Source organism: Cephus cinctus, unplaced genomic scaffold (genome assembly GCF_000341935.2).
Source record: "Cephus cinctus unplaced genomic scaffold, Ccin1 Ccin1_scaffold0839, whole genome shotgun sequence".
NCBI classification, from domain to species: domain Eukaryota; kingdom Metazoa; phylum Arthropoda; class Insecta; order Hymenoptera; family Cephidae; genus Cephus; species Cephus cinctus.
This window is the reverse complement of record NW_014333427.1, coordinates 305,346-331,353: the sequence shown is the minus strand read 5'-3', so window position 1 is coordinate 331,353 and position 26,008 is coordinate 305,346. Positions and strand designations below refer to the sequence as shown.

At 40.2% G+C, this 26,008-nt stretch overlaps 2 protein-coding genes across 5 annotated transcripts in view; both read right to left on the bottom strand.

The window, feature by feature from the left end:
* LOC107270843 (retinal guanylyl cyclase 2) overlaps window positions 1-5,913 on the bottom strand; it is a 13,777-nt gene extending 7,864 nt beyond the window's left edge. For 3 of the 4 annotated variants that reach the window (XM_015746224.2, XM_015746226.2, XM_015746227.2), the window contains exons 1-5: window positions 5,515-5,913; window positions 4,565-4,857; window positions 4,357-4,453; window positions 4,164-4,278; window positions 3,090-3,275 (exon numbers count right to left, since the gene is read on the bottom strand). In XM_015746224.2, the coding sequence (XP_015601710.1) occupies window positions 3,090-3,275; window positions 4,164-4,278; window positions 4,357-4,453; window positions 4,565-4,857; window positions 5,515-5,831 (1,008 nt within the window). In that variant the 5' untranslated portion in view covers window positions 5,832-5,913. The remainder of the gene's footprint in view (window positions 1-3,089; window positions 3,276-4,163; window positions 4,279-4,356; window positions 4,454-4,564; window positions 4,858-5,514) is intronic. The other variant, XM_015746225.2, reaches the window with a different exon arrangement.
* Window positions 5,914-5,965: 52 nt separating this feature from the next.
* The window catches only part of LOC107270796, a 35,892-nt gene continuing 15,849 nt past the window's right edge, over window positions 5,966-26,008 (bottom strand). The window contains exons 2-8 of the mRNA XM_025088134.1: window positions 24,911-25,129; window positions 20,387-20,970; window positions 20,013-20,295; window positions 13,903-14,066; window positions 9,911-10,037; window positions 6,732-6,884; window positions 5,966-6,099 (exon numbers count right to left, since the gene is read on the bottom strand). Coding sequence (XP_024943902.1) covers window positions 5,966-6,099; window positions 6,732-6,884; window positions 9,911-10,037; window positions 13,903-14,066; window positions 20,013-20,262 — 828 coding nt within the window. The 5' untranslated portion in view covers window positions 20,263-20,295; window positions 20,387-20,970; window positions 24,911-25,129. The remainder of the gene's footprint in view (window positions 6,100-6,731; window positions 6,885-9,910; window positions 10,038-13,902; window positions 14,067-20,012; window positions 20,296-20,386; window positions 20,971-24,910; window positions 25,130-26,008) is intronic.

The window sequence follows — 26,008 nt, the reverse complement described above, 5'->3', positions numbered from 1 at the left end:
AAAAAAAAAAAACAGAGAGAGAGAGAGAGAGAGAGAGAGAGAGAGAGAGAGAGAGAGAGAGAGAATTCAAGGCAAATTTCAACGAAAAAATTATCTTACTTTTAACAGTAAAACTCGTAATGAAGGGAAGGGCTGATAAGGAGAAGAGCGACGTCGTGGGGCAGGGCGAGTTTTAATTAAAACGCTCTCGCGAAGAAACATACCCGCAAGTTCGAGCAATGCATTTTCAGTGCTAACAAGAAAAGCAAAGGAGAGAAAAAAGCCAAGGCGAAGAGTATCTAGTTGAACTCCCGCGACAATGCTTTCGCAAGAAGACGCCCAAGCTAATCTCATTAACCGGTATTTAATTAGAAACTTCGGAATATTAATTCATCGTTTTACATCGTTACACGATTTTTCTTTATTTCAAAAAGCGCGCCGTTTTCATAATCCAACATGGATTTCGTCCTGCACAGTTTAAAGCGCCAGAATTCTATAGCTGCTTTACAAATAGTATACAAGAGACTTAATGCTCAAACGTTTTACACGTGGTGTATGTGCCGCTGAGATAAACACAGTGTATACTAATTAATACTGTACGACACTGAGTAATGATTCCAAAATATGCATCGATCCAGGGAATTGACATAGCGTTACCATGATTGCCAACAATTAAAACAGAATACGTGGAAACGCGTCAACTGCTCGACCAGGACTAAAATCGTGTTAGAGGTTATAGTGATCACATTGAAATCGACTGAAGTTAAGGGTGAAAAGCGATTCTAGTTAGAAGTTTGCTACAACCTTTACTCCTAAATGAGTGAAGCACACCAGCTATCGGTATATCTCGTTACGTAAACAGTACAGTGCGAACGATAATGAAAATTATAGAAAGGACATATTACAAAGATTTCCATGTTACTAACTCGCACTAGTCTTTCTCCCCGACCTAACATTTACAATTTCCACAAACCCATGAACTCTCATTTCCTATGCTTTTTACAGAACCAAAATTTTCACCCATTCAGCATTAAACTACTCGACCCGACAATCTTTTATTTCGTGCCGAAGCAAATTACGTTTTCAAAGTGCGCGCCACCACCATTTACGTCTCTGTGACAAATCCGACGATCTGACAAATTTTTCATATTCATGAAATACCTTCTTTTTCTCTTTCACTAGTCCTCCAGTGACTTTTTCTCATTCGACGACTGCGCATGCGTCGCCCCTAAAAAGGGTAGAGGAGAATTTTTTAAATTTTATTTTCCGTCTCGTTCACTTTGTCCTCTCGAGAAGCCACCCACTGGGCGATGAAAATTGCATCAGCACGAGATACAAAAATATCGGATGTGTATTACGAATTGTTATTATTATTACAATACGCTGCGCGTAGGGGGCAAACGGTGTATATCAGACTTCACAGGGATGCCAAGTCGACGATAATTTTTTGTCTGATAAACAAGTAAACGTATACAGGTTATTAGGTGAGCTGCTTGGCGCGTTACGTCGTAGCCGCTGATGTACTTCGTCATGATATATCAGCACGTAATTTGCCTTTGAGGCATCATACTATCATAATATCAGTGTGCGAATCAGATAGTTGACAGAGTCCCGTATCAATTTATTTATACAATGAGACAGGAGGTGGTATCTCGTACATCAATCTGACTGCCATTTTGATTGATGAAATTAATCCGTACTTGATTTTCATATTGATTGATCCAAATGGAGATTTATGCTGTTTCCACCTTTGTGGGTATTATGATATTTGGAGAAATTGCGAATATCGTACATAGAATCTACGATATGTCTCACGTCCCTTATTCGCATTCCATAATGCGCTATTAGATACGCGTGACCATGCGGTGTAGATCGATATGCAGCAACAGTCCGTCAATAATATTGAATTCCCAGGTTCTCTGTTAACCCACTTACGGTAAATGGGAATAATAGTCACTCCCGTACGAGGAAATAGATACTAGACATACAAGAGTACCTACTATATACATTTACTGAGAAGAGATATACCATTAAAGAGAAGTCTTATCCGCGAGTAGACAAGTCGAGCAGACGTCTCATAAAAGTCTCGTTAGAGTCCTGAGTAACAGCTGAGTAGTTTACCGACGTCCACTGGCGAGCTGCCAACACGATTCGAAATCGTAGAAGGGTCAGAGACCTTGGATTATTAGAAATTTGTATACCTTGCGTGAGTGCGAGAGAGACGGACTTATGAATGTGTACACGTGTGCGAGAAGGACATGCATAACTGCGAGCAAAATACAAAAATTGGTGTTAACCTCTAATCAAATTAATTACACTACTGATACGTTTTTGAATGGCTATAAAGTTTGAAATTTTCTTTCTTTTTTTTTTTGCATAAACCTCCAAAATGCTTTGATGATTTAGACTAATTTTGATTTAATTGCGACTCTTACCAGAAACTGTATCTTGGTGGAATGCACGATAACCCTTGTACCAGTTAACAGTGTATACAAATATTGAAAGAAAAGTAACACCTGGACTCTAAAAGATTCTCATCTTGTGGAAAAGTTATCGTTGCGTATCGTATTATCTCATACAACATCCATAAAGTCTTCGTACATAATAATTTCCAGCAAGTGTATCTGTGGCGTAACACTTATGGCATCAAGGGAGACGCGAAGCGACGGGAGTAACGAGCTTGTAGTACTTATGGGATGACTGGGTGAGAAACGATAAAACGAAACGTTACGACATCATCGTCAGAGAGTATGACGCGATTACCTCTTTCGAGAATGAGAATGAGAGAGAGAGAGAGAGAGAGAGAGAGAGAGAGAGAGAGAGAGAGAGAGAGAGAATCTCGTTATGTATATATGTATGTTATATAGGCCTAATGGGGGTGCTTGCGAAATTCCCTTGACTTTATCCGGCGCGCCAAGTGCCATCAATTCTTCTTGATTAAATCAGGACGGAAATGAGTGGCATTAGCAAAAGATTTCCGGCTGCTACCGAACAGGCTGTTACATAAATGGTTTCAATATTTGAGCTTGAAGCGTGGACGATTATACCGAAATTTTGAATATTCATTTCTTCATCCCAGCAAACGTAAATGCATATTTTTTCGTACTTACGTTGTACCTCGCACGAGGATCTTTCAGAATCGTGTGTCTTGCGAGACTTCCGGTACTCGCCTGAAGATGCGGTCTCAGTGAACCTACGCTGCCCTGTAGAAGATCCGGCTTGTCAACTTCGGGTCCACCGAATTCCTGGAGTTGCTGCAACCAGCAACATAGCATGGCCTCTATACCCTCGTCGACCTGGAACATTCGTAGTATTTCGTAGGAGTTAGTTAGCAGGAAGCTCCTGAGGTTATGGTTAATCTTTACGAGACCGGCATGTCCTTGACTGACTTTTTTGCTTTTTAGCCCTAGAACTTCTTCATCAATGTCGTTGGGTTGAAGGGTGGAGATGCTGACCCCCTACTCTCGCGCCACTATAGTGACTTCCGGGCTATAGCGGAGAATTCATACCTGATTCATAATTTTTTGTTCACTTTTGTCGGTTAAATAATCATAAATATAGTTTACGTTTACAAAATAAACTTTGAGATTTGGTCTTGTATGATATTTCATAGTTAGAAAAACATATACCTTGTTATAAAGTCAATAAAAAATAGCCAAACTATTTACGTGTCAGTGAGCTCTTTCGTTGTCTTGATTTTGATGTTCACACAGTGAAGTATAATAATAATAATACTACTAAAAAGTAAAGTGTAGAGTGCACCTTTTGAGAAGCGTTCTCTTTGGAATACGCCTGCGTAGTAGCTTCTTTGGGCCCTAGTGTCACGTCGGTTTCTGTTCCCACATCCCCCAACCCCACGAGACCAGAAAAATTGTATAAAATTGACTGAAACAGTTCAAAGCCACTAAAGTGACTTCCGGTCTTGTAAAGAATTAACAGGATAACGCTGGTAATGACGATGATTTAGTAAGTTTATCCAGTTAGCTTGTTAAGTCCATGCAATTAATTACGTCCGATCTAGTTGAAAAAGGTCGACGAGATCCGACGAGGTCGTTTCAGGTTTTTGAGGTTTGTTTGAATACGATTGAGGGTGACCGGAAGCGGTCAGGATGAAACGCGTGAGCTCCTAAAATCCGTAAGACGTGAAATATGAGTCCAGGGAGGATGTAAAACGAGATGCTCACCCTTCTGGAATCTGGTAATTGTGGGAATACAAAGTCCGATGCCGTGAGGATGATCTTGTAGGGACCCTTGGACATCCTGTTCTTCAACAGGTGCCGTCTGCAATTGACCTTAGAGCTAGAGAGTGGGTTATACGTGTGTGCCAGAAGTAGAACCAAGCCAGGGATGTATCAGACAGACAAATAAATGAATTACCGTATGAGAGCCGCAGTGACGATTGCAATGAGTGCGAAGAGAAGAGATCCCAGGATGATGGCTACGATATGTGCGGTCCGGAAGGGTATAGCGTCATCTGCCGAAAGTATAGGATCAATGAAAATTATTGTTCATCCGTCCAGAAAGGATCTTTCCCTCTGTCAGCTTCGAACGACGTTTCATTACTTTATCTCCTTGTTCCACGTACCTTCGGTGCAATCGTTCTCGTCGTCACAGTGAGAACCGAAGACTTCCTCGTCGGTAAAGTCGTTCGTCGTCAATTCCTGCACCAGGAGTTCTTGATCGCGTTCCGTCACTGTGAGTATCGCTCTCCATTCCTCGTCGTGCCAATTCAATAATGCGTAAGCGTACATATTATTGTTATACGAATTAATACTAGAATTGTCCCTGATAAGAATATCCAAAGATTCCCGCAGATGATCCACGATTTTCATCTCGGCGAAACTCTCTGTGCAGTTTAATAGTCTGTGAAAGTTGCACCTGAAAATCAATAAAACACCCATGTAGTTCTGTGCTACGAACTCTGGAAACTAATTAAGAAAATCCAATTAAAAAATTTTGCACAGTAACGTCAATCCACTGGGAGATTATGACACGTGACTGACTACAATCAAATTCCCATGACAAATTGTATCTGACGAAATAACGTTAATTCCCTCATATCCCTATAATACACATATCTATAACGTACAGCTCTGTATATGCTGTATGTATATTATATCGATATCTCCTCTACCCAGCGAGCCAATACTAGAAACAATCATGGTTTACCCAATGACCTAAAAACAACTGGTAATACCTCAAGATTCTTTCGCGCAGCTTCCCAAGAGAACATATATGTTTAGTACCACGTGCCGACAGCTTTAAAAGTTTCACCAATTTCTCTCGTCTTATTTATAGCCTAACCTAACCTAAAAAAATTCCCTCCGCAATTTCCAGAAACATTTGTCATGGACTTGCGCGCAATGATAATGTTAAAATTAATATAAGAATATAAATCTTCCCTGGGAGTCGAAAAATGATGACGCACCTGCCACGCGAGATAAATATTCTCAAAGTTAACAATGTTCCCTGTATTAAATATTGATGGTAACGGTGTGCTCATCCTGGTGTAAGGAGATTGTACGCATTGGTTACCTCCGGTCGAAAGGCGCCAGAACCAGCAGATTATGGAGGGTCGATTGGCTGAGGTTCCTGGAGGGTGAAAAACGTCCAGGGTCTTTTCTATCCTTGGCCCAAGGATGGCTCTCGCTGCTGGCTCTCGCGTCGTGAGATGCGTCGTGGTTGGAAAAATTGGAAGACAGGGTGCTGCTGAGTGTCGGCTGTACGCTGGCTGTGACGTTGCTGGTTGTATTCGTGAAAGACGAAATTGGGGTCTGGCGAGGTTGGAAGAGCTCAGGAGTTTTCGGATGGACCATCACAATGGCTGAAGTGGGTACGTGAGATTCGCGCATTACATCCAGCTCAGCGAGTACCCGGCTGGAGAACTCAGCATCCAATGGCAGGCATAACACGAGCACTGTTAAGTAAAAAGAAGTATATATATATATATATATATACATGTATATGACGTCTAGCTGGTCTCATCTTATCTCTCCTTAAGGAATAATAAAACACGAGCACTGTTAAGTAAAAAGAAGTAGTGAGATTCGCGCATTACATCCAGCTCAGCGAGTACCCGGCTGGAGAACTCAGCATCCAATGGCAGGCATAACACGAGCACTGTTAAGTAAAAAGAAGTATATATATATATATATATATACATGTATATGACGTCTAGCTGGTCTCATCTTATCTCTCCTTAAGGAATAATAAAGGATCCACTCTAAGAGTGTCTAGATTGTATAAAAAGTACTTGGGCACGATTATCTCATTAAATCCCAAGTGCCGGCTGTAAGTACCTATAGTAACAACCCCTTACGTCACTTGCATCCTCATTCAAATAGATGGTCGGTACATGAGGTTACAGACGACCCAAGGTCGTCTTACGAAATCGACCCAGAAGTATCTTATGCAACTTGTCAATGCGATAAATCCTACTTCTAGGAGATTCACAGCTGCACCCCCGGGAGGTGGCCTTGCTCCTTTTATTCAAGTGGCTCAACCACCCTTAAGTATATACGTATTCGCAGTCGTATCGCTGTACTAGTCAAATTACGAGTGATATCGTTTCCCCTGGATATACGGGTGCTTTTCTAAGCTCGTGAAAATCCACGAGAAAGGGGCTGCTCTTAACTTGGCAAGTTGGGCTGTTAAACGATTTGACCCCATACTGTTACTTACGTGGTAGATTAAATTATGGGAGGTACGGCAGTCTAGGTACGATAAGACCGACGGTACTGGCGCATACTCACCTCGGCAGGGTATGGTGTGCAGGGGTCGTAAGGAGGTGTGGATTTGCTTAACTGTTGCACGCGAGGGTAGAACCATATGATGCCGTGGTAGAACTCCTATACTGCGTAAAGCACCAACCACAGCTCTGTCCAAGCTGGACCAAGGTTCGTGATCTGTAAGGATAAAGGTAATTCAAATTGTTCATCCCTTGCACACTGTCTAGCTCTTATCGAATGGTCCAAAAATTCTGCAAGTCCAGAATACTCGCACCTATATAAATGCCGAAAATTTAGAGCATTTCCGAAAATAGCGATGGCGTGAATTTTCACGTAGCGTGGACGCTGCTTGTCGTTTCTCTTGAAGTGACAAAAAGTGGGGTGAAAAGGGTAAAAAAAGGGGACGGAAGGCTCACCCGTCCTGCTGGAAGAGTTGAAATTCTTTTGGACATTCGGGATAATTTACTGCCACGAAATGACCTAGGGGTAGTTTCTTCTACCGTATTACCAGGAATCGCAGCTTTTATAACTCGAGACTTTGAAATTCTTTAATATTTTCAGGGCTGACGTAACGGCGGGGAAGGTACTTTATCCACGTGGGCGCCTGCTGCAACCGCACCGAAGTAATTAGATAAGTTATAGACGTTAATAAGGAAATGCAATGCGGTACCATAGACTAATTACACAGCGACGGCGTAATGACGAATTTCGATTAAAAGTTGAATAGACCAAGAAGTCCTTAAGTAACCCAATGCCACTTAGATATCTGACTTCGTTCAGGGGATGAAAATATAGATTGATGCGCCCTGATTATCTCGGCGCTGAATAAAAACGATGTACATCTATATACGATCCACAGATCCTTTCAGATTCAATTTTTTTTTAAATATAAATGAACACGGATGCTGGAAATTCTTCATATTTATATGAATGTCAAATTTTCTGCCCTTGCTCAGGAAATTTGATTAAAAAATTACGAGGGACTCTGCCGACCTTCAGGTCGTCTTCCCGAACGAGCAAAGTTACCCAAGGACTAAACGGGAAAAAGGATTCGGAACCTGAAAGCGGATTGGTTCGATAAAATCAGTTCGAGATGATAATTAAGATAAATTCACCTTATGCTTTCACGGTGCGTTATCTTTTTCCCCTTTCTGTTTCTTTTTTGTCCCTTTATTTTATTATACCCTGAACCTCGCTACTGTAGAACTAGCTAGCAATTAGTCGAGGAGAGTTAGCGTAATAGCGCTAGTTCTTAAACCTAGGGAATTTCTCGTTATCACTAGGACGCGACTGAGAGCCGTAAATGGATTCGTGAGAATAAAAGATCTTGGACGAAGGATTTAAGAAAAGTAGAGCAGACGACAATGCATATCGTTATGGAATTACCTCAAGGATAATCCGTTGCACCGTTAAAAGCCTCGCCAGAAAGATCTGAACGTTAATAACGTAAAAGAGAGAAAGAAAAAAAAATAATTTAAAAAAAAGAAGAATAAATCCGGTCGACGTTATATCATGAATTTCCCATGAAATTTAACATACGGCAAAAATCCGAAGTATCGGAAAAGCATGTGTTATCGCGAAGCAGAGATCTAATTTCGAGAAAATAATTGCCACGAAGAACTTCGTATACCGGGTGTGTAAGTTGCGAATTACGTTAATTCAAACTTTTAAATTAATAACAAGTTTCCAGAGGTACATATTAAAAAAAAAATTAGCGCTCCGTAGCAAGCCACGTACATTTTTTATTTCTACTGGCATTTTCTTTCCCACTGTTTTTTTTTTTTGGTTCTCTCCCTTTTACGCGGACGGACGAAAAATTCTCGAAAGAGAGAAAAAACCGAGAAAATTAGTCGTCGAGACTCGGCGACAAGATTCGTCGAGTTACATGGAAACTCGCGATTAATTAAGAACCAGGAATGAACGCAAAGGTAATAAATGACTGTAAAAAACTACTTTTCGTGTATAAAAAAAATTATCGGATTAATTGACTTTTATTTAACGTCTGTGTCCAGAGATGGACCAACAAAAGCTTCAATCGTGAAACGTAAAAAGCTTTCTGGCAATGAGAAGAATTTATCTCCCGTAGTCCTACAGACGCAAAAAGTCCTTAAAGACACAAAGGATCCAGTAAAATATCGAAGTCATTTTCGTAAATTCTAATAATTCACATTGAATATCTTTCAGTGAATCTCATCCACGGTTACGCGCTTGTGCTTTGTGTATACACATAGTTCTACTACCACGAGGGATAAAAGGGTCGTCGAGTAGCTAAAGGGGTTGTGAAGTTTCGTTAGACAAATGGCACCGCCGTCCACCTGAACGTTACACCCAATTAACAATGAATGTATCTTCACCCGAGATGCTATACAAGACTAAAGGTCCTCTTTTAGAAAAGCCATTATCTCATTTCCGTATACACTGATCTTCGACAGGGAAAAATATTCACAGATAATTATTTCATGGTAAAGGGATGACCAAAAAAAAACCACTGTGACACAGGTTAATTGATACTGACAAGCTCCATTCGATATAATTGACAGTCCTGTCAATGGGGTAACGTAGTAACGAGATTACTGTACCGTTTCAATATGGCGGTTACTTACTTCATGCATCGCCACTTTTTTGGAAATAATAAATCTACATAATGATGGCTCACCTCGGAAGAAACCCTCTAATTTATTCGCGGGAGATCCTCGTTAAAGGCACCCAAGTATAGCCACCATTTCATACCGTGGAAGTCACAACGGAAATCACAGAAATTTCTTAAAAATACCCTCGACAGCCGTAAAACGTATTGCGAGGTTCATTAAGGGTGGTTCACAGTGTCAAGGTATTCGAATGCATAATTAAGCTGGAAGTAAAGAAACACATATTCATACCTCGTATGCTTTCACGTATTATACCCACTACCCTTATATACATATATATGTATGCATAATTGTAAAGATCAAATGATGGAATACGTAACCTGCAAATTTGACAGTTTTAAGGAATATAGGTGACTTCCCACGAGGACAATGATAACTGATTAATGTGAGTATTTCTTATGGAAAGATCGATTAGCTAATTATTTTCAATGACTCTTGTTAATTAATCTTACGGAATAATCGACAGCTAAGGAAAACACTCATGTACAAAGTCGAAGCTCAGGTCGACGTAGTCAATCTAAAGTGATTGGAAGGTATAAGAACGAAGAGACTCACCCGTTCCGATAACAGCTACGGATTTCCATTTAAAGTGCAGGAAAATCTGAGTGAGCGCTTCCGCCATTGCTGGTAAAGATGGAGACAGTCGTACGATCGATGACAGTTCGCGCTCCTCGACGCTTTTCTGAAAGTTTCAGTGAAAAGTGATTGTACGAAATGTGAAGTGACATAAAAACCTGCGATTGGATTCCTGAAGCGAGTCAACAGTCGTCATCGAAGTCGACGCGGCACGAAATATATCGACTTGAGTTTATATCGTTGGCTTAATGGGGCTTTTCAACGTCGCTTAACATTATCGATTATCGAATCAACGTAAATGCGATCCATGCAGTCCGGGACAGTCTTGAATTGTGAATGTACGACGGAGTCAGTATAATGTGTGTGCACCCCTTTTCATCCCCTATGAGAAATTTAATACCACCATTTGATCGACGTGCTTGCGAGCATAAATTCCATTTCCGCAAACAACGCGTAACTATCCTATCGATTTGTACGCGCACGATCAGTCGTGCCAACTTTGAGTAACTCAAATAATTTCCCGCTTCGAAGCATCGGATCAATCCCTAAAAGGAACTTTGTAACGTCCCGCTTGAAACAGTCCCAGCAACCCTCGATTCTTTTCTGCTATTTATTTTCCGCCTATCACGATCCTCGAGCTGGCGCAGAGGTTATGTTTCCTTGAAACGACTAACCCGGGATCTGACATCGTGGCGAGTCTTCGGGGGGACCGTGTAAGGGTGAACTATAAAATAAAATATAAGAGTAGTTTTATCAAAATTATGCCCAATATCTTTCTTAACGCGAATCTATTGAATTACCAAAATGGCGGAGAATCCACCTCGGCATTAGTACGAGTTCGCACTGTCACCCTCTGATTCCATGGATATTAAAATAAAACAGCAGCTCAAGGAGGATACAACGTGTAGGGGTGGAAAAGCTTTATTGGCCGTTGACTGGAAAATTATAAAGAAAATCTAATCGAAGTACAAGGTAAAGTTAGGTGGGAAAACCAATAGGTCGCGTGCATCGAGTTGTCCTTTTTTTCCCTCCAGTTTCGCCCCCTCGCCCTCTTTACGTCAGATTTATTTATAAATACGATGCATTTGTAATACGTGACCACTTAGAGTGCATCGTGATATTAGTCATGGGAATGTACATATTTTCCGGCTTTCGTTTAGAAACCGACAATACATCCCATCAACGTTATTTTCACCATTTCGAAAATGACACCTCGTTAGTCCCGTCCTGTTTTCCTATGACAGAAACGATCGACTTTACCGAACTGAAAATCAACTTCGTTAAATATTACGAGATAATTGCGCCTCCGGATACTGCCAGGACCGTAACTAACGTCGTGACGTAACGTTACGTGCAGCTCATGTGAACTCGGCTGAAATTTACGTGTATCTTTATACACGAAAGCCAACCTGAATAACATCAAGTTTTCCAGCAACACTGACTGGGGTATCCAACATGAGAAATTCTATTTATTCGTACATAATAATTTCCTTTATTTATATGTGTGTGTGTGTGTGTGTGTGTGTGTGTGTGTGTGTGTGTGTGTGTTAAATATGAGTATATTAAAAATGAAAAATAGACAAAGGAAAATTCGTAGGATTCATTTAAATGGAAATAATACCAGGATTTTCACCCACTGGGGATATATCAGTATTTCCCACAGCTACCCCTGAATTTCTGCTGATTTAAAAATTCTCACAATTCCCACTGTCCATATATATTAGTGTATACAATTTTCAAATTACCATACCTATTTTGAATTTTTCATATGTGATCCAATTTCTTCCTTCTTTTTTTTCCTCCCTTATCCTTCCTGATCAAAAATCAATACCAAATAAAAGCAATACTAAGTTTGACCAGAGTTTTGGTATTATCAGTCTCTAGCCACCTTCTCGATTACCAATCAAATGAAAGCACACAAGGGTGTTCGACGGTCCGAACTTACCCTTCGGGAATCAAGTTCTGAACATAGGAACTCACTGTCTTATAGGACTAGCGCTAACAATCGATAGTCAGAAAGGATTTACGTTCAACGGAACGAAGTTTATGATGGATAAATGAAAAGAACAATTTTTATCTGATCTCCAAGGGAATCGGTAGAAGAAATACATAGGGCTAGGTTATTATAGTGTCCCAAGGGATTTGCTTTGGGGGAAAAAAAGGGTATATTCAAAATCGTTTTTTTTTTCTTGTTACCTCTGCGGAAACATCAAAAGGATTTGAAAATATAGAAAAGCGTAGAGTCGATCAAAAATATGCCAGCTTCAAAGCTCCTTTTGCATCCACCGAACGACCAGAATAATACAAGAAAGTACGAAGCATCCTAGGATATAATATCGATTAAAAGGCTGATAGAGACCAAAGGAGAGGGAGAAAGAGACGAGTTAAAGAAAGTACGAGAAAAAGAGAGACGAACGATTTCTTTAAGTTTTGGAATTTCGTCGTTTGGCTGGAAGCTTAATAAGTACTCCTGGAACTAATATCGCCCTATGAAAAAGTTTCGTCCAAGAGGTTAAAGGTCCCTTTGGTAAGTAAAAATGCCTGAAAATAAAGCGAAGCGCGATTCCATAAGGGCGAGTAGAGGAAAAAGAAAAAGAAGAAGACTTCACACAAGATTTTCATCCCTTAGCTCGGGATATACATTTACATCTCTATAAACATATTTCCCCGTCCCTGATTCATTCAGTATATATGCTATTACTTATTATGCTATATAGACCCTCTGTATATATAACTTACACCCTGTATATATAGGTAACTAGGTATACATTGGTGCGACATACACAGCAACCCCTCTCGAGATTAACTTGCCAACTTTTGCCTAACAACAAATCTTTTCAAACTAGGTCGACTGTACTTCGAATGGATGTCGTTGTCAACCAGTTAGGACCGAATGACATAAACTGTCAAATTATTTGTTTTTCTTGCCTGCAGTTGATGAAATTTCGTAGGGATTAGCCACGGGGATAGGTTGCCCAGGAAGGGGTTTAAATAAAGATGGACGAAAAGTACGACTTGATATTTTAACGGGAACTGGATAGGATAAAATCACTAGTTTTCAAAAGGGTCTCGTGAATTCTCCATTTACAGAATGGTCCTTGCTGATCCTTATGTACTTTATAACGTGGGTTATTTACAAGGCAAACCGCAAGCGTCCAAGCATATACAGTGGTACCATCCTGACGTCGTATAACAAATTATCTGCTATCCCAAAACTGCTTAAAAAACTAGTATATTATTTTGATTGGTATCCCTTGTAGGCTTTACACCTTTATGACTAAATCCCTTTGTTCAGCAATGCCCGGATGTTTATCGGGGCTGAAAAGAAGAGGGATGATATTTTTCATGGTAACCAGGGTCAATAACGTTGAGCGAGAGACCGAAACCAGAAATGGGATGTTGGGGGTTGGATATTAGGGAAGGAATAATAATCGCGTTACTCATGAAATTTTTAACTTTTTTACAGAAAATTTATATCCCACGAGAATTATCTAATTTTTATGACCAAGAAGACCTATATTCGAGAAACCGGATGAGGTTGGGTGTTCACGTGTATCTTAGCGAAAGAAAAATTGAAAGAAAGAAGATAAAAGCGGAAGCTGAAGAAGATGAAGCCTTGACGGACAAATTATAGAAAAAATTTGTATTCGGGTTGCTGGAGCCCCGGAAAAGTGCAGGGCACAGGGAAAAGGCAAAAAAATAACGAGACCCGTGCTTGGTTTGTAAGACGAAAACATTTCATTCTTCACTCATTTTCCCTCCATTCGTTCCTCGAAGCCCCAAATGCTACGTGTTGCTACGTGGGTGACGGCCGAAGCGTTGCTTTGCAAACAAAGGGCTGACTCTTACGTAGGGTTGGTAGTCCCGAACGATGGCAAAGAGAAAAAAAAGAAGAAACTCCAAAACGCTTCTGTACTTTCTCACGCAAACACATATTGACCTTCAACCATACGTAGTCCGTATGCACTCACCAAGGGACAGGTCCAGGTAAGCAATGGTTTGTCCCAGAGATGAGCCAGCCGTGCTGCTACGTCGCAGGTATTGACATCCAGTGCGGCAATCAGGGCTCTGGTTGAAGTTTGTCCAAGAGCCTGGACCAGGCCACCGAGACCTCTTGATCTTGACTCGCAGGTAACTGCGCAATAAAGAGAGATGCGTAGTACGTTAATTAGCAACGGATGAAGGAAAGCAAAATTGCACAAATCAAATGGGATATCGGTATTCCATCGCCTTGGCCTCGGAATAGTTTTCGGCAGTTTCCGGTGTCAGCATCGAGGAAGAAGAGCGCAGTGGGCCCGATCGATGCAGCCTAAATGGAACGCGTTGGTTGGTTGGTTGGTTATGCGCCACTTGCATCCTCGTACACACGAGTGACGCCTGAACATCCACATCCAGGGATGAGTCTGCGATGAAGCTGAAACCATGTGTGGATTCCAGTGAGTCCAGACAGTCAGGAACGGCGGTTACACGTGCTCGCACTGTGGATTGGCGGAAGGGGGTAAAATATGCATCGTAGAAAATACTAGACAAATGCATGTACCCTACGTGCGAACGGGATGCAAGTTACGTCTATTCGCTGGACAAGATGCATTTTCCCATTCAAAATGGCCGAGTCATAGAAATTTACCTATAAAGGCAAATGCGGCAATTTACCTACAGCTCCGTTTGACCATTCTCAACCATAGCGATTCATCCAGAAACAACCATTCGCCAATGCAATTCGAGCGTGGAACTCGCTCAACTCCATTTATTTCGTAAGTTAGTAATTTTTACTCGACATTGATAAAACTTTGTAATGGCCTGTACGTGGTACGACCTATAAACCTAGTTTCCATACAAAGTACGAGTGACGTATGGTATCGTCCAAGTAAATAAATAACAATACAGGTATTGTGACAGTTATCGCGTCAGTGGACGACAGTACTGTGTGCATATCAAAGATTCCTTGTTCAGCAATCTGGTTATACGAGTCTATCGGATACACGCTGCGTCGTTTGCAGTGTCGGCGAAAAGTTTCCGGACAAGGATTTAAATTTGGAAAAATTATAGTAAAACGTCGGTCCATAAAATTCGTTTTTAATCTTGACTGAGATCCACCATTTGAGCCCAATGAAGTCTCCTTTGTTCTATTTCCGCGCCGTAAAATTAGTTTCTTAGTGGAAATTCCGTCCCAAGGCCGGCTCTGTGCAAGCGATCCTCGACGTTAGTCGGTGATATCTGTTTCTCATGAGTTTCATTGAACCGCCTTTGGGATTTCCGAAGCAGTAAGCCTCCTATTCACTTTGGACATTGTTACTAATGACCGGTCCTCTGCTTTGGAAATGACTCGGGCCCTTACACTGCGTGCTTCGTCCCTATTAGAGCCTGTTCTACGGAAGGGAGTGATAGCATGTCCAACGGTAGACCGCGATATTTTCCGTTTTTTGAAAACATAACGTAGGTGGGAGTGGGGGATATACGTTTTTCTATAGACAAATCTTGAACGTGATTTGGTCGAATGTTGCCCGAGAAAAGACTGGCAAAAAAAGGTTTGAGTGTATTTGTAGGCCTTGTCCGAAAACTTTTGGCGTTTCATAATTATTTTAGCTGACGAGAGCTTTGAAGTGTGCCATTCAAGAGCCGTGGGAGTAACGTATAATGTATTCGAGGTATACAGTAATTTGCAGCCTGTGTTATCCTGAATCTACCTGTTAATCCACCGGGACATTAAGTTACAAGGATATCCTCTTCTCCTCAAAGTCGAAAGATGCGTTTAATCTCGTGGCACGATACAGTATGAAATAGCCATCACATAGCCACAAGTTGCCTACGCGAGAACCCATCTCAAGATTATTCGTTGTCCCTTCGAAGAATAAGACAGTTACGTATATTATAATTTGAGCTGTCAATATGATTGTCCTTTTCTCGCCCATGTAAATTGGCGTAAGTCCGTCTCTCTCGCACTCGCAGGTGGTATAAGAAACTTTTAAAATCTTAAGGACCAGGGTCGACCCTTTTCTAACGACAGTACAATTGTTACTAGCCTGTGCCTCGTAGAAGAAGCTATGCTTTTTTACAGTGATCAACGTACAAAATCTTGTCAAAATACTTATTCCGATAACGTACATTTTCCTTGGAGCATAATACGGCTTTGTATTGTACATGATGTATCCAACCATTCAGACCACGTGGAACGTCTACGCGTGTTCTTTCGTTGCTTGGATACAAAAAGTTTATATTAGGATTTGACTTAGGCTTTACTGGGATATTTCTACTTTGAAGCTAAGCTCAATTACGTTTCCGGTTTAAATCTCGAGAGTAGAGGTAACGATTAGTCAGGATCGTGGGATTAACGTCGGACTTAATCGAGACATTAACTTCACCTTCCTACGAACAGAAATAACAGTGTGACGTAGAGGCCGGTAAACGCCTGGAGTTAAGGAATGGCAATAGCCATGGACCGTTTTAGCCAAGAATCACCGGAACTTCCGGAAGTCTCCGCCACATTTAATCCTACCTTCGTCTTAGAAAATAGCGAACCCTGGAAGTTATTATGGACAGTATCACCGTTTCTACCAATGAAGCCTCCTACCGGAATGAAATATGCTATTCCTAAGGATCTTCTGTCCTTTGATCCAGGATGATAGAAAAAAATAGAAAAGATGACAATAACACTTGCTACATTATCCAGATAAAAGTGTATGAAGGTAACTCTGCTTATAGATTGTCACATTCGATTCAAGAAATCAAAGAAACATACAGATTTTCATATTTCCTATACCTACAGCGAGTGCGAGAGAGAGGCTCTTATGAGCGCTTACGTGCGCAAGAGAAAGACCGACATAGTGATCGTCCAAATTGACCAGGTGAGCGGGCACAGTTAGAAAAGAATTTCGAGACGTTCCAAAGACGTTCAGAGGATGGCTTTGTCTTGTGGATGATCGCTCGTGAAATCCGTCTGATGTAAAAAATAAAAAAAAAATAAGTAATAACAGGTTTTAAAATAAATAATTACTTTTTTTTTTCTTCAAATATTATATCTCTCTCAATTTGCAGTTATAATGAGTCTGTCCCCTACTTCAGGTTCACCGGAAGTTTCGCTTCTGTATCTCAAAGCCACTTCCGTCGCATTAGTACACACGGTGTACTCCAATCCTCTTGATTGCCTGACAAAGGCAAGCTCACCGGAAAATGACAAAACGAGTTTACGCCGCCGTGCAAATGTCCGGAGAATTCCGAATGGAAAACGGGGACAACTATTGGCGAAACGTGTTCTGGGATTAACGAAGGATCATTAAAACGTATTTAACGATAAACCAGCGACCTCTGCATTCGCTTTTTGTCGCAGGCTATGGCTAGGTGAGGAGTGGCGTAGTATCATTAGACAGGGATTAAGTTCTGCGGTCACGTGGGGACGTTAAATAACAATTTGAAGTCACGAACTACTTTAATAATGGAATTACCGAGCCACGCCTCTATAGCTATACTGCTTGCGATAACGAATTAGACATGCATGTTGGATTTTCAAATTTTAAAGGTGTTTGGCGCGAGGTTTAATTTAAAATGAGAAATCGTACACGTGCCACAGTTTAAAAATATGTAAATACCTTGAGGCGTCTACTGTAATTTTACATTACGGAATCAAATTTCGGAATTTCAGTGCAGTCGGGAAGAAAAAAAAAAACAAATTTTATTGCCACAACTTGAACCGTTCTCGGAGACTGTTTAATCTATACCTTTGGGTGCGTCGTAAATCTAAAGGGAAAATCGAGCGCAAAGGGACAGAAGGTCATATATGTATATATATATATATATGAAACCCGCTTCTATGTAAGACACTTGTGCGCTGACGCGTTGGTTATTTATTTCATTATAAAAAAAAAAAAAAAAAAAACGGGTGAGAAAGACAAGAGAAATTGCCGGGTCTATAAATAAGCTGTGAATTTCAAAAATGTAAGAGAAAAATGAAAAGAATTCCGAAACGTCGAGAAGTTTGATAAAATTGTGTCGAAATCAAATTGATGAAGTTATTCATGTGGATTGCAGAATTATTTGAAATTCTCAGTGATAAAAATTAGTCTCTGTTTTTGTTTCAGCAAGTAGATTTTTAAGTTAGCCAACAAAAAATTGCTCCCACCTAAAACGATTTGTGTTTATTGTTCAGCCACAGACATAGCGACTTTGCACTGTAGCGTGAAATACAATTGCTGCACGCCATGAGTTCTAAAGATTAATCAATCGTAAAGTCTCCCACCTTTTCGATCCTCCTTTTATATGGGAAATCACTGGTCTAATCCCAAAGAATTTTCTGCGACTCTCTCGTGATCTGAAACTTCTGACCTTCTGTTTTATTTCTTTCTTTTTATTTTCTCCCTTCTCACCTTGAACAGCCTCAAAGATTTCTTTAACAATCTAGTCTCGCGTGCATCACGTAACCCACAATGTACCCTCTTTCCAATCTGTACTGGTACGCCTGTTCAGTTTTGCAATATTGGTCCATTATTTTTTTTCAGATTATATCCAGATTCGATACTTAAATTCGATAGAATAGACTTTAGATTATAAAACTGATACTTAATAGAGTTGAGTTAAGACATTACATAGAGTATATAGACTCTAGCAAAAAAATTGATTATACTTTTTTTGTTCATCATGAGCAGTCAAGAATCTTATAACGGGTAAAAACATTATAAGATACAATTAAAGCGTTAGGAAATTACAATTTAACCAGATGGACCACACAGTAGTGTAAATACGCAGCTTCATATATTTCTCTGAGAATTTCTAAAAACTCGTTTCAGTATAATGCTCATAATTTTTGCTCAGAATACTTGGCATGAACGCTCAATAATACTAGGTCTAAAGAATAGGTAAGATCCAGATAGCAATACAGTCTGATATGTGAATCTGACTTAATATAGACTCGCATAAATAATTATTTGGAAGACCCTGAGTACTAAGAGTGAAAGGATCGGCGAGTTTCTACGGAATTTCGAGAACACACGTGTTCCAAATTGCTTTTGCCAAGCGCCTATATACTCCGTTCGCGAGAACGTGAGCAGCGCATAGAGTTTCGAAGAATAAAATGAAGACAATATTTTCGGTTTCAGCCTGATGCTTTCACTTGAATCATTTTTCTTAAATATTTATATTCAGATAACATACATAAAAAATAACACTCAGGGAGGGTTCAGTCGTTTGGCAGGGTGCTGAACGATCAAGGGATCCTGGGACGGATGTGGCATTCCTGTAAAAATGGTATACGTTTAAGATTTTCCAAGTCACGGGAGACAAATGACGCAAAAACGAGAAAAGGTAGGAAAAAGATATATATAAAACAAGTAGCGAGGGGTTGCGCTATTGACAAGAGTCCTTTCAGCAGATCGGAGACGCTTCCCTTTTCATCTCAATCAAATACTACGACTTCCTTCCTTTTTTACGGGCAAATGCATAAAGGTACCAGGAGGAAATGATGACACAAAGAGTTCACCCTGTAGAAGATAATAGACGATTCCAAGCTTTCGGATTATAAATCTTCCAGAGTTTTAAACCACAGTGTTACTGCTATTGTCGAAATGCAAACGGTTACGCACAGGCGGATCCACATGCAGCGACGAGTCCCTCGCTCGAGAAGCGACATTGTTCGAATTTCATTAAGGCAGCGATGCGAAGCTCGTGACGCACGACCGGAAGCGTAATTCCGTGCGTTGGGAACCGTGTTGAAAACCAATTTTTTTTACCATTTTTTTTGTTTTAGCAAATTTAATACAGCCACCATTGGAATATTCGGAAAATCGATCATGAGACTGACACGTGTATGGTCTATAAAAAAAAAATGTATGGCTATCAGTATATTACGGTGTCGTACTTTAAACGGTATTTGAATTATAACCTCATTTCTCAACACCTAAGCTGTTCCTCGTGGAGCAGACCTTAGCAGAATCTAAGCAGTTTCCATAAAGTCACCATATGGCACCAGTGTGAATTCCCAAGTCCTTGAAATACGCAACAGTAAATTCCAGTGAAGGTACCAAAATCGTGATCTATATCCACGCCATAAATACAATATACGTAATACAAATATCCCCATGAATATACCTACCAGTTTTTGGTATCACTTCAACAGTAAAGCGTGACTCATAATGGGATAAGAAATCCCGTATTTCGCTGAGGTTGATATCGCGCTCGCACTGTTCACGTAGATAGACAAGAACCTTGTTACCGGATACGTATCCCGGAGAATCCTTTCCGGATGGATACGAAATCCAGTCGGCGGCAGCAAGGAAGGACATTCCGGTAAAAGTCGCGACCAGAAGCCACCACCAGCGCTGGTTGAACCAACCCCGGGCCATGGGCCCTGACAAGCCCACCACCGTAACCTCTGTCTGAAAGGAATGAAAAAAAAAAAAACAAATATTTTAATTCCAATTATTATCTCGCCGCAAGTACCTAAAAGCTTTTCAAAATAACATTTACCTGAGACTCTTTGCTGTAAGTCGATTTCCGTATAAGGGACGAGGCTCTCACCTTCGGATCCCCATAAGCCTCCTCTTTCTCATGGTGGCGACTTTCTACCTCGCCACTCCTGACCGCAGGAGCAATGACGAATCCTCGTAACTTTCATGCGAGTTGTAGTCTCGCAAGATTACGTAATATTTTGTAACTTCTTCCCGTTTCTGGTTCACCTCCTTATTATGAAATATCCAGAATTCCAAAGATCCTCTTGATCGGATATAACAGCATCCACATACCAGCCAGCCGATGTCCCGAATATTCTTCAACGACGGCAGAATGCGTCCTGATTCCCCTACTGGAAATCGATTCCCCAGGTTCAACCGTGTAAACTCGACCTGGGAATCAGCTTTTGCCTTTCCAAGATTCACCAGGGACAACGTAGGTAACTCTGAATCAGAGCTCTACATGTCGGGTACGTAGTACCAACCAAGGTAGTACCAGAATGACGTCCTTTGCGAGAGGTTGATCGAGTAGGTGGAGAAAGTGGTGGTGGTGGTGGTGGTGATAGGGTAGGACGGGGGTAGACGTAATATAATCCTGAAAGGCTGAAACACAAAGTATGATAAAACGATCAGAGAGTGAATATATCGTAGAGAGAATTGACTTGGTCCCCGGTGAAAATAAATTTTATCACCGCTAAAGGAAATCTTGGTTATGCCGATTGGAAATAAACGGTGCGATTCATGAAACAAGAAGTGACAGTTCCACTTGTACGACTTAGCGAATCAGTAGATTTGGAATACACATGGGATAATAATTGCCCGTAGTCGATCTTTTCGGTGAACCAACTGCACCCGTTAGAATATCCTATAAGGATATTCTACTCGAATATATAGGTACATATATACATATATACAGGTAGGTCATCCGCTTGATCTACTATCTCGTTATCCTTGTTAATTACATTCATTAACTATAATAAGTTATCGCACCACTGAGAGACGCTTCCAGTGCTGTATATGCATTTCAAATATACGTATAGCCGAGGCACGACATCAGTCACACTTTCAGGGGGCCATCACCTTAAGGACCGAAACGTAATTAAGACCCCTGAACGTGTATACTCTGAGGTAACTATATTAATATACAACTATACCCAACGAATATAATATGGACTACTCCTAACCCTTTTATCATCTGGATAATATACGATAAAGTTGGATAGCAATTTGGTACGCAGTCCATTAGAGAATTATCAATGATCCGGTCAATCTTGCTGACCCTGTTTGATCCTTAACAGAGATCGAGCCTTCTCTGCTAGGGCAGACACTAAGAAAAGAATCCAATTTATTCTGAGTAAAGTGCCAGGGCTCTCTGTCCTTTTAACCAACGAGTTCATTTTGCTACTCAGCCACCCTTACTAATCTCAGCCTGCAGGTAAATTGATTTAAGGTAAATTGATTGATTGCAGGTAAATCGAAATTAATCTCCTTTTCGTGTGTTGCTTTATGATGGTACTAAATGGGAATCCTTGTAAACTTTTATCGGTAATCAGTTGCAATACCGTGTGAAGTACGGAATGTTTATAAACTTTCCTTAGAAAACTTTAAGTAGAGAAATATATATATATATATTTTTTTTTTCAAAACCTTTTTTTTATTCTCTCAGATATACGCTTGAGGATTCTACGAGAGTGGTAGACCGAGAGCAGCAAGGGGCAAAAGTTTTTAGCCATTACCAAAGCCAACCCCTTTTTCATTTTCCTTTTTACAGTCAGCCTAAAGGAATTGTCTACCCTGAATAATACCTATACATGGCGCCGAAAGGGCAATTTCGTCAAAACAAATCATCCCTTGCTATTATGTACTATATAGAGACGGATGAGAGTAGGGTGGACCAGGATACTGGTTCTTCAGTTGCTCCTGTCTCTCGCCTGACGTCACACGACATGACAAACAAGTCCGCCCAATAAACGGAGGAAAACTTTGTCCTTTGGATCCCTATGATTTGTTTGAAGCGAAGGAAGAAAAACTAGAGTAAAATGGAGAAGGAGGGAGAGGGGCTAAGAGAAGGTGGATGAATAAAGTAAGGGAGTGAGTATATACGGCGAGAAAGGGAAAAGTAAAGAGAGAGTGAAGGAAAAGTGGAATAAAAAAGAAATTCCAAAGACCAATTGGTCCTTTATTACGTTTCGTCTTCCATCGAAAAAGGTTACTAGATATTCCCTATATCTAGTGACTCGTTATTGACAAAATGACGATTCGCTTATTCCTAATTAAAGTTTCTACGAAATTGCGTACACCGCTTTAGGAACTTACCCTCTGTGGTATTAAAGGGTAAAAAGTTTAACGACACCACGCAGAATTAACAAGAGGAAGGAATTGTTTAGCGGTCCAGGATCGATCGTCTCATTAGTGTAGCAAAGGTGAAACAGAAGCACGAGATTGTTCTTGGTAGTTTGCGGAGACGATGTCGGTCGACGTTCGCTGAACCAAAGGGGAGCTGTTTCAATTAAGCAATATTTTATTATAAATTTGTTCAATTCACTTCGAAAAGACTCAACATGAGCTTGCATTTAGTTGCATGAAAGGAACGTGAGAATAATTTAAAAAAAAATAACATAGCTACCTGTCACTCGGCAAATAAGTTTTTCAATATGTCCAACGTTTTCAATTAAATCGTCTCTTTACTTTCCTGCTTTCCTTTTTCATCCACAGCCAAAGCCCATTGGTATAAGGATTCATCGATTTGTGCGAAACGAGGCCGAGGAATTTCAGCGTCGAAATGTCGACCGAAATCGTAACCTCCGTTCTCAAGCGATCCCATTAACTGTCGTTTGGATTAAGGAATCTTTGAGAATATTAACATAAGTATCGAGATGAGAATGGCGAAATAGATATAAAGAGTGAATGTGACTCTGACCCCTAGTAAATTCTAGAATACCCATCAAATTCATTTCTTCTATATCTATCTACATTACCGACGCGTGGAAGCTCTTTAAAATCGTAGGCACGTAGAGAATTACCGATAAGGTAGGGAATTTTAAAGGTAGCTTAGAAACCCAAATCAACAGTCAAACGTATGTATGTTAACTGATCCATAAATATATCTATAAAAATAGACGCGAACCATTAAATCTATATTGCAAATGAAGTTCCTACAACATTGATATTAGCATTTTGGTAAAGTATACTTGACTCCAAAAAAAAAGTATTCAATTATTTGTTAAAAAGTAAAACTCAATAACGTTTCCTATGGCAAAGATAGACTGTCGTTAACGAAGGCGACCTGTTAATCTGATTTTCAACAAGTGATAACATCTACAGCATTTAACTCGGTTTGGCAAATAATCCTAAGACACGACTGGGTAGATGTGACTAGACTGGTTAGAAGGGTACTTGTCTTGGTCTTCCTTGTTCGCGATAAGGGAGAAGAAGAGTTCCCCGTATGCAAATGAGAAAATCTGCCTGCTATCTGCTAGCTGCCATAAGAAAGCCAGACAGAGAAAGAAGGAGAAGAAGAAGAAGAAGATGGCTCAATCCGGATGAACCTCATCACAGTCCTGGAGTAGTGCCTGGCTGTACAGCTGATTCTATTATGCTTATCTGCTGCCACTTCGTTATGGCTCATTCCAGCTCCTCGTTAAAAGATGCTGAATCCAGACTCAGTCTGGTCGGGACGATACTTCAACTGCTAAGAAAATAAATTCTATTAATTCAAACCAAATAGGTATTGAGTTACACATTAATTACCTTATGACCTAAATAAATTTCTCAAATTCAAACAACAAACATTTCTTCTCCAATCCACGAGATCCGAGTAACGTAGTTGACTGATATTTAAAAATTATCATATTCATAAAAAAAAATAATTAACAGTGTTACCAACCTAACTGTATTATCACTATATGAAAATGACAGAGTGTAGCCAAGCTTATCCCGTAAGTCCTTGTGACAAAAAAAGGGTTGGTCAATCTTGTACATACTCATTGCGATAATATCCTCAGAACTTTGGTCCATGCTTTCAGATCTTACTTTAAGCCTCAATTTCTGTAAATCCTTAGGACATAAAGGACCTCTTGGCGCTCTTGACTGAACCTCACGAAGAAATGATTAAACCTTGTCATTTCGTAGAGGGCTTTTAAAAAGTCTTTCTTCGAGTCAATGACTCCCTGAAATCCTGAGATATTTTGGGATCATTTATGGCTCTCTTCTTTTAGTTTCACTTAAAAAAAAAAAAAAAGAGCAGTTATCTCCCTAAGAAAAAAGCACGATTCAATGTGAAGACTAAAATGCACGTGCTTATATAAACAGACTGTAGATTAATTTTCAAACTGCAAATGGCTTGCTAATATCAATATTAACGAGAGTCAAAATATTGAACTCCATTGGAAAAATCGAGCTTAAATATTTTAAAAGTCACATAGGCGTCACTTACATTAACATTTTTTTTCATTAGTTCAAATAAATTGATATCAAAAAAAAGCTCACATCCAATAAATGATAAGGGCTTATAGGTAGGATCAGTTCATTCAATTTATCTAACCTATGGGACTATATAGGATTTTCCGTCGATTCGTGCATTCCGCCCTGCTAGGTATAAATTTCTATCCTGATATCCTAGAGGACATCTTCCCTTTTTTGCTTAGCACCGAGTGCGATGGATTTTCTGGATTTCCTGTCATCCCAATACCCATAAGGATATCCTTGTAGTGTCAGGAACGGGATCGTTTCTGGTTGGAATATCATATCACCTTACTGAATCCTGCAATCAATTTATGTACAAGTTTAATATCTAAATCTAAAGGCTGATTTTCACTAACCTACATTAAAATGGACATTGATTCTAATGTGCATAGAACGTGCAATCTAGGTGTAGCAGCAATACCGAGGATACTGGATTGATTATTTCTTAAATGTATCTGTAAATTGAATATACGTATGCAGATGAGTCATACAGCTCGGACAGCATCAGTCATGATTATAAAGTGTTAAAATTCTGAAAACTGATTTTTGTATTTAATGGCTATTCAACTTTTTCCTGAAAAGTAGGGTCAAGTTAGGTTAGGTTGAGATTGACATCTTGAAGTTATAAATCTCTTTGGCTATTTGAATAATCCTGTAGAAGCTACAGGTATTAATACTATTGGGAATGGTACTATCTGCAGTATACCCCTCAGTCGACAATTTATTAGGCCGCTAATGTTAACGGGGAAAATTTCAATAACGCACCTGGCTCTCTCGTCGACACGATTGATCTTAAGAGGGTGCGAGATACCCTTGCGGAAATAATAATCTTGGATTTCCGAGAAAAGAGGTAGAGAGGCGTAACGAGCTTAAAGAAATAGAGAACGAAAAGGACAGAGCGAGTTATGCCGAAAGGAAATAGAAAAAAAAAATGAATCATAAGGGTTGTAAATTGCGTAGAATATGAAACCGTAGGTCGAGGTTCATCTATCAATATCGTGACTTGAATACTGGAGGGGGGTCTCACAAGCTTATACCACCTCCACCCCCGCCACTTTGACTTTTACTGGGATAACCCTCTCAAAAAAAAAAACACGGTCTAAATTTAACCCATTGCCAGCCGTGAAATTTTCGGCATACTTTAACATCCCCTTAGCCACCCCCCCCCCCCCCCCAA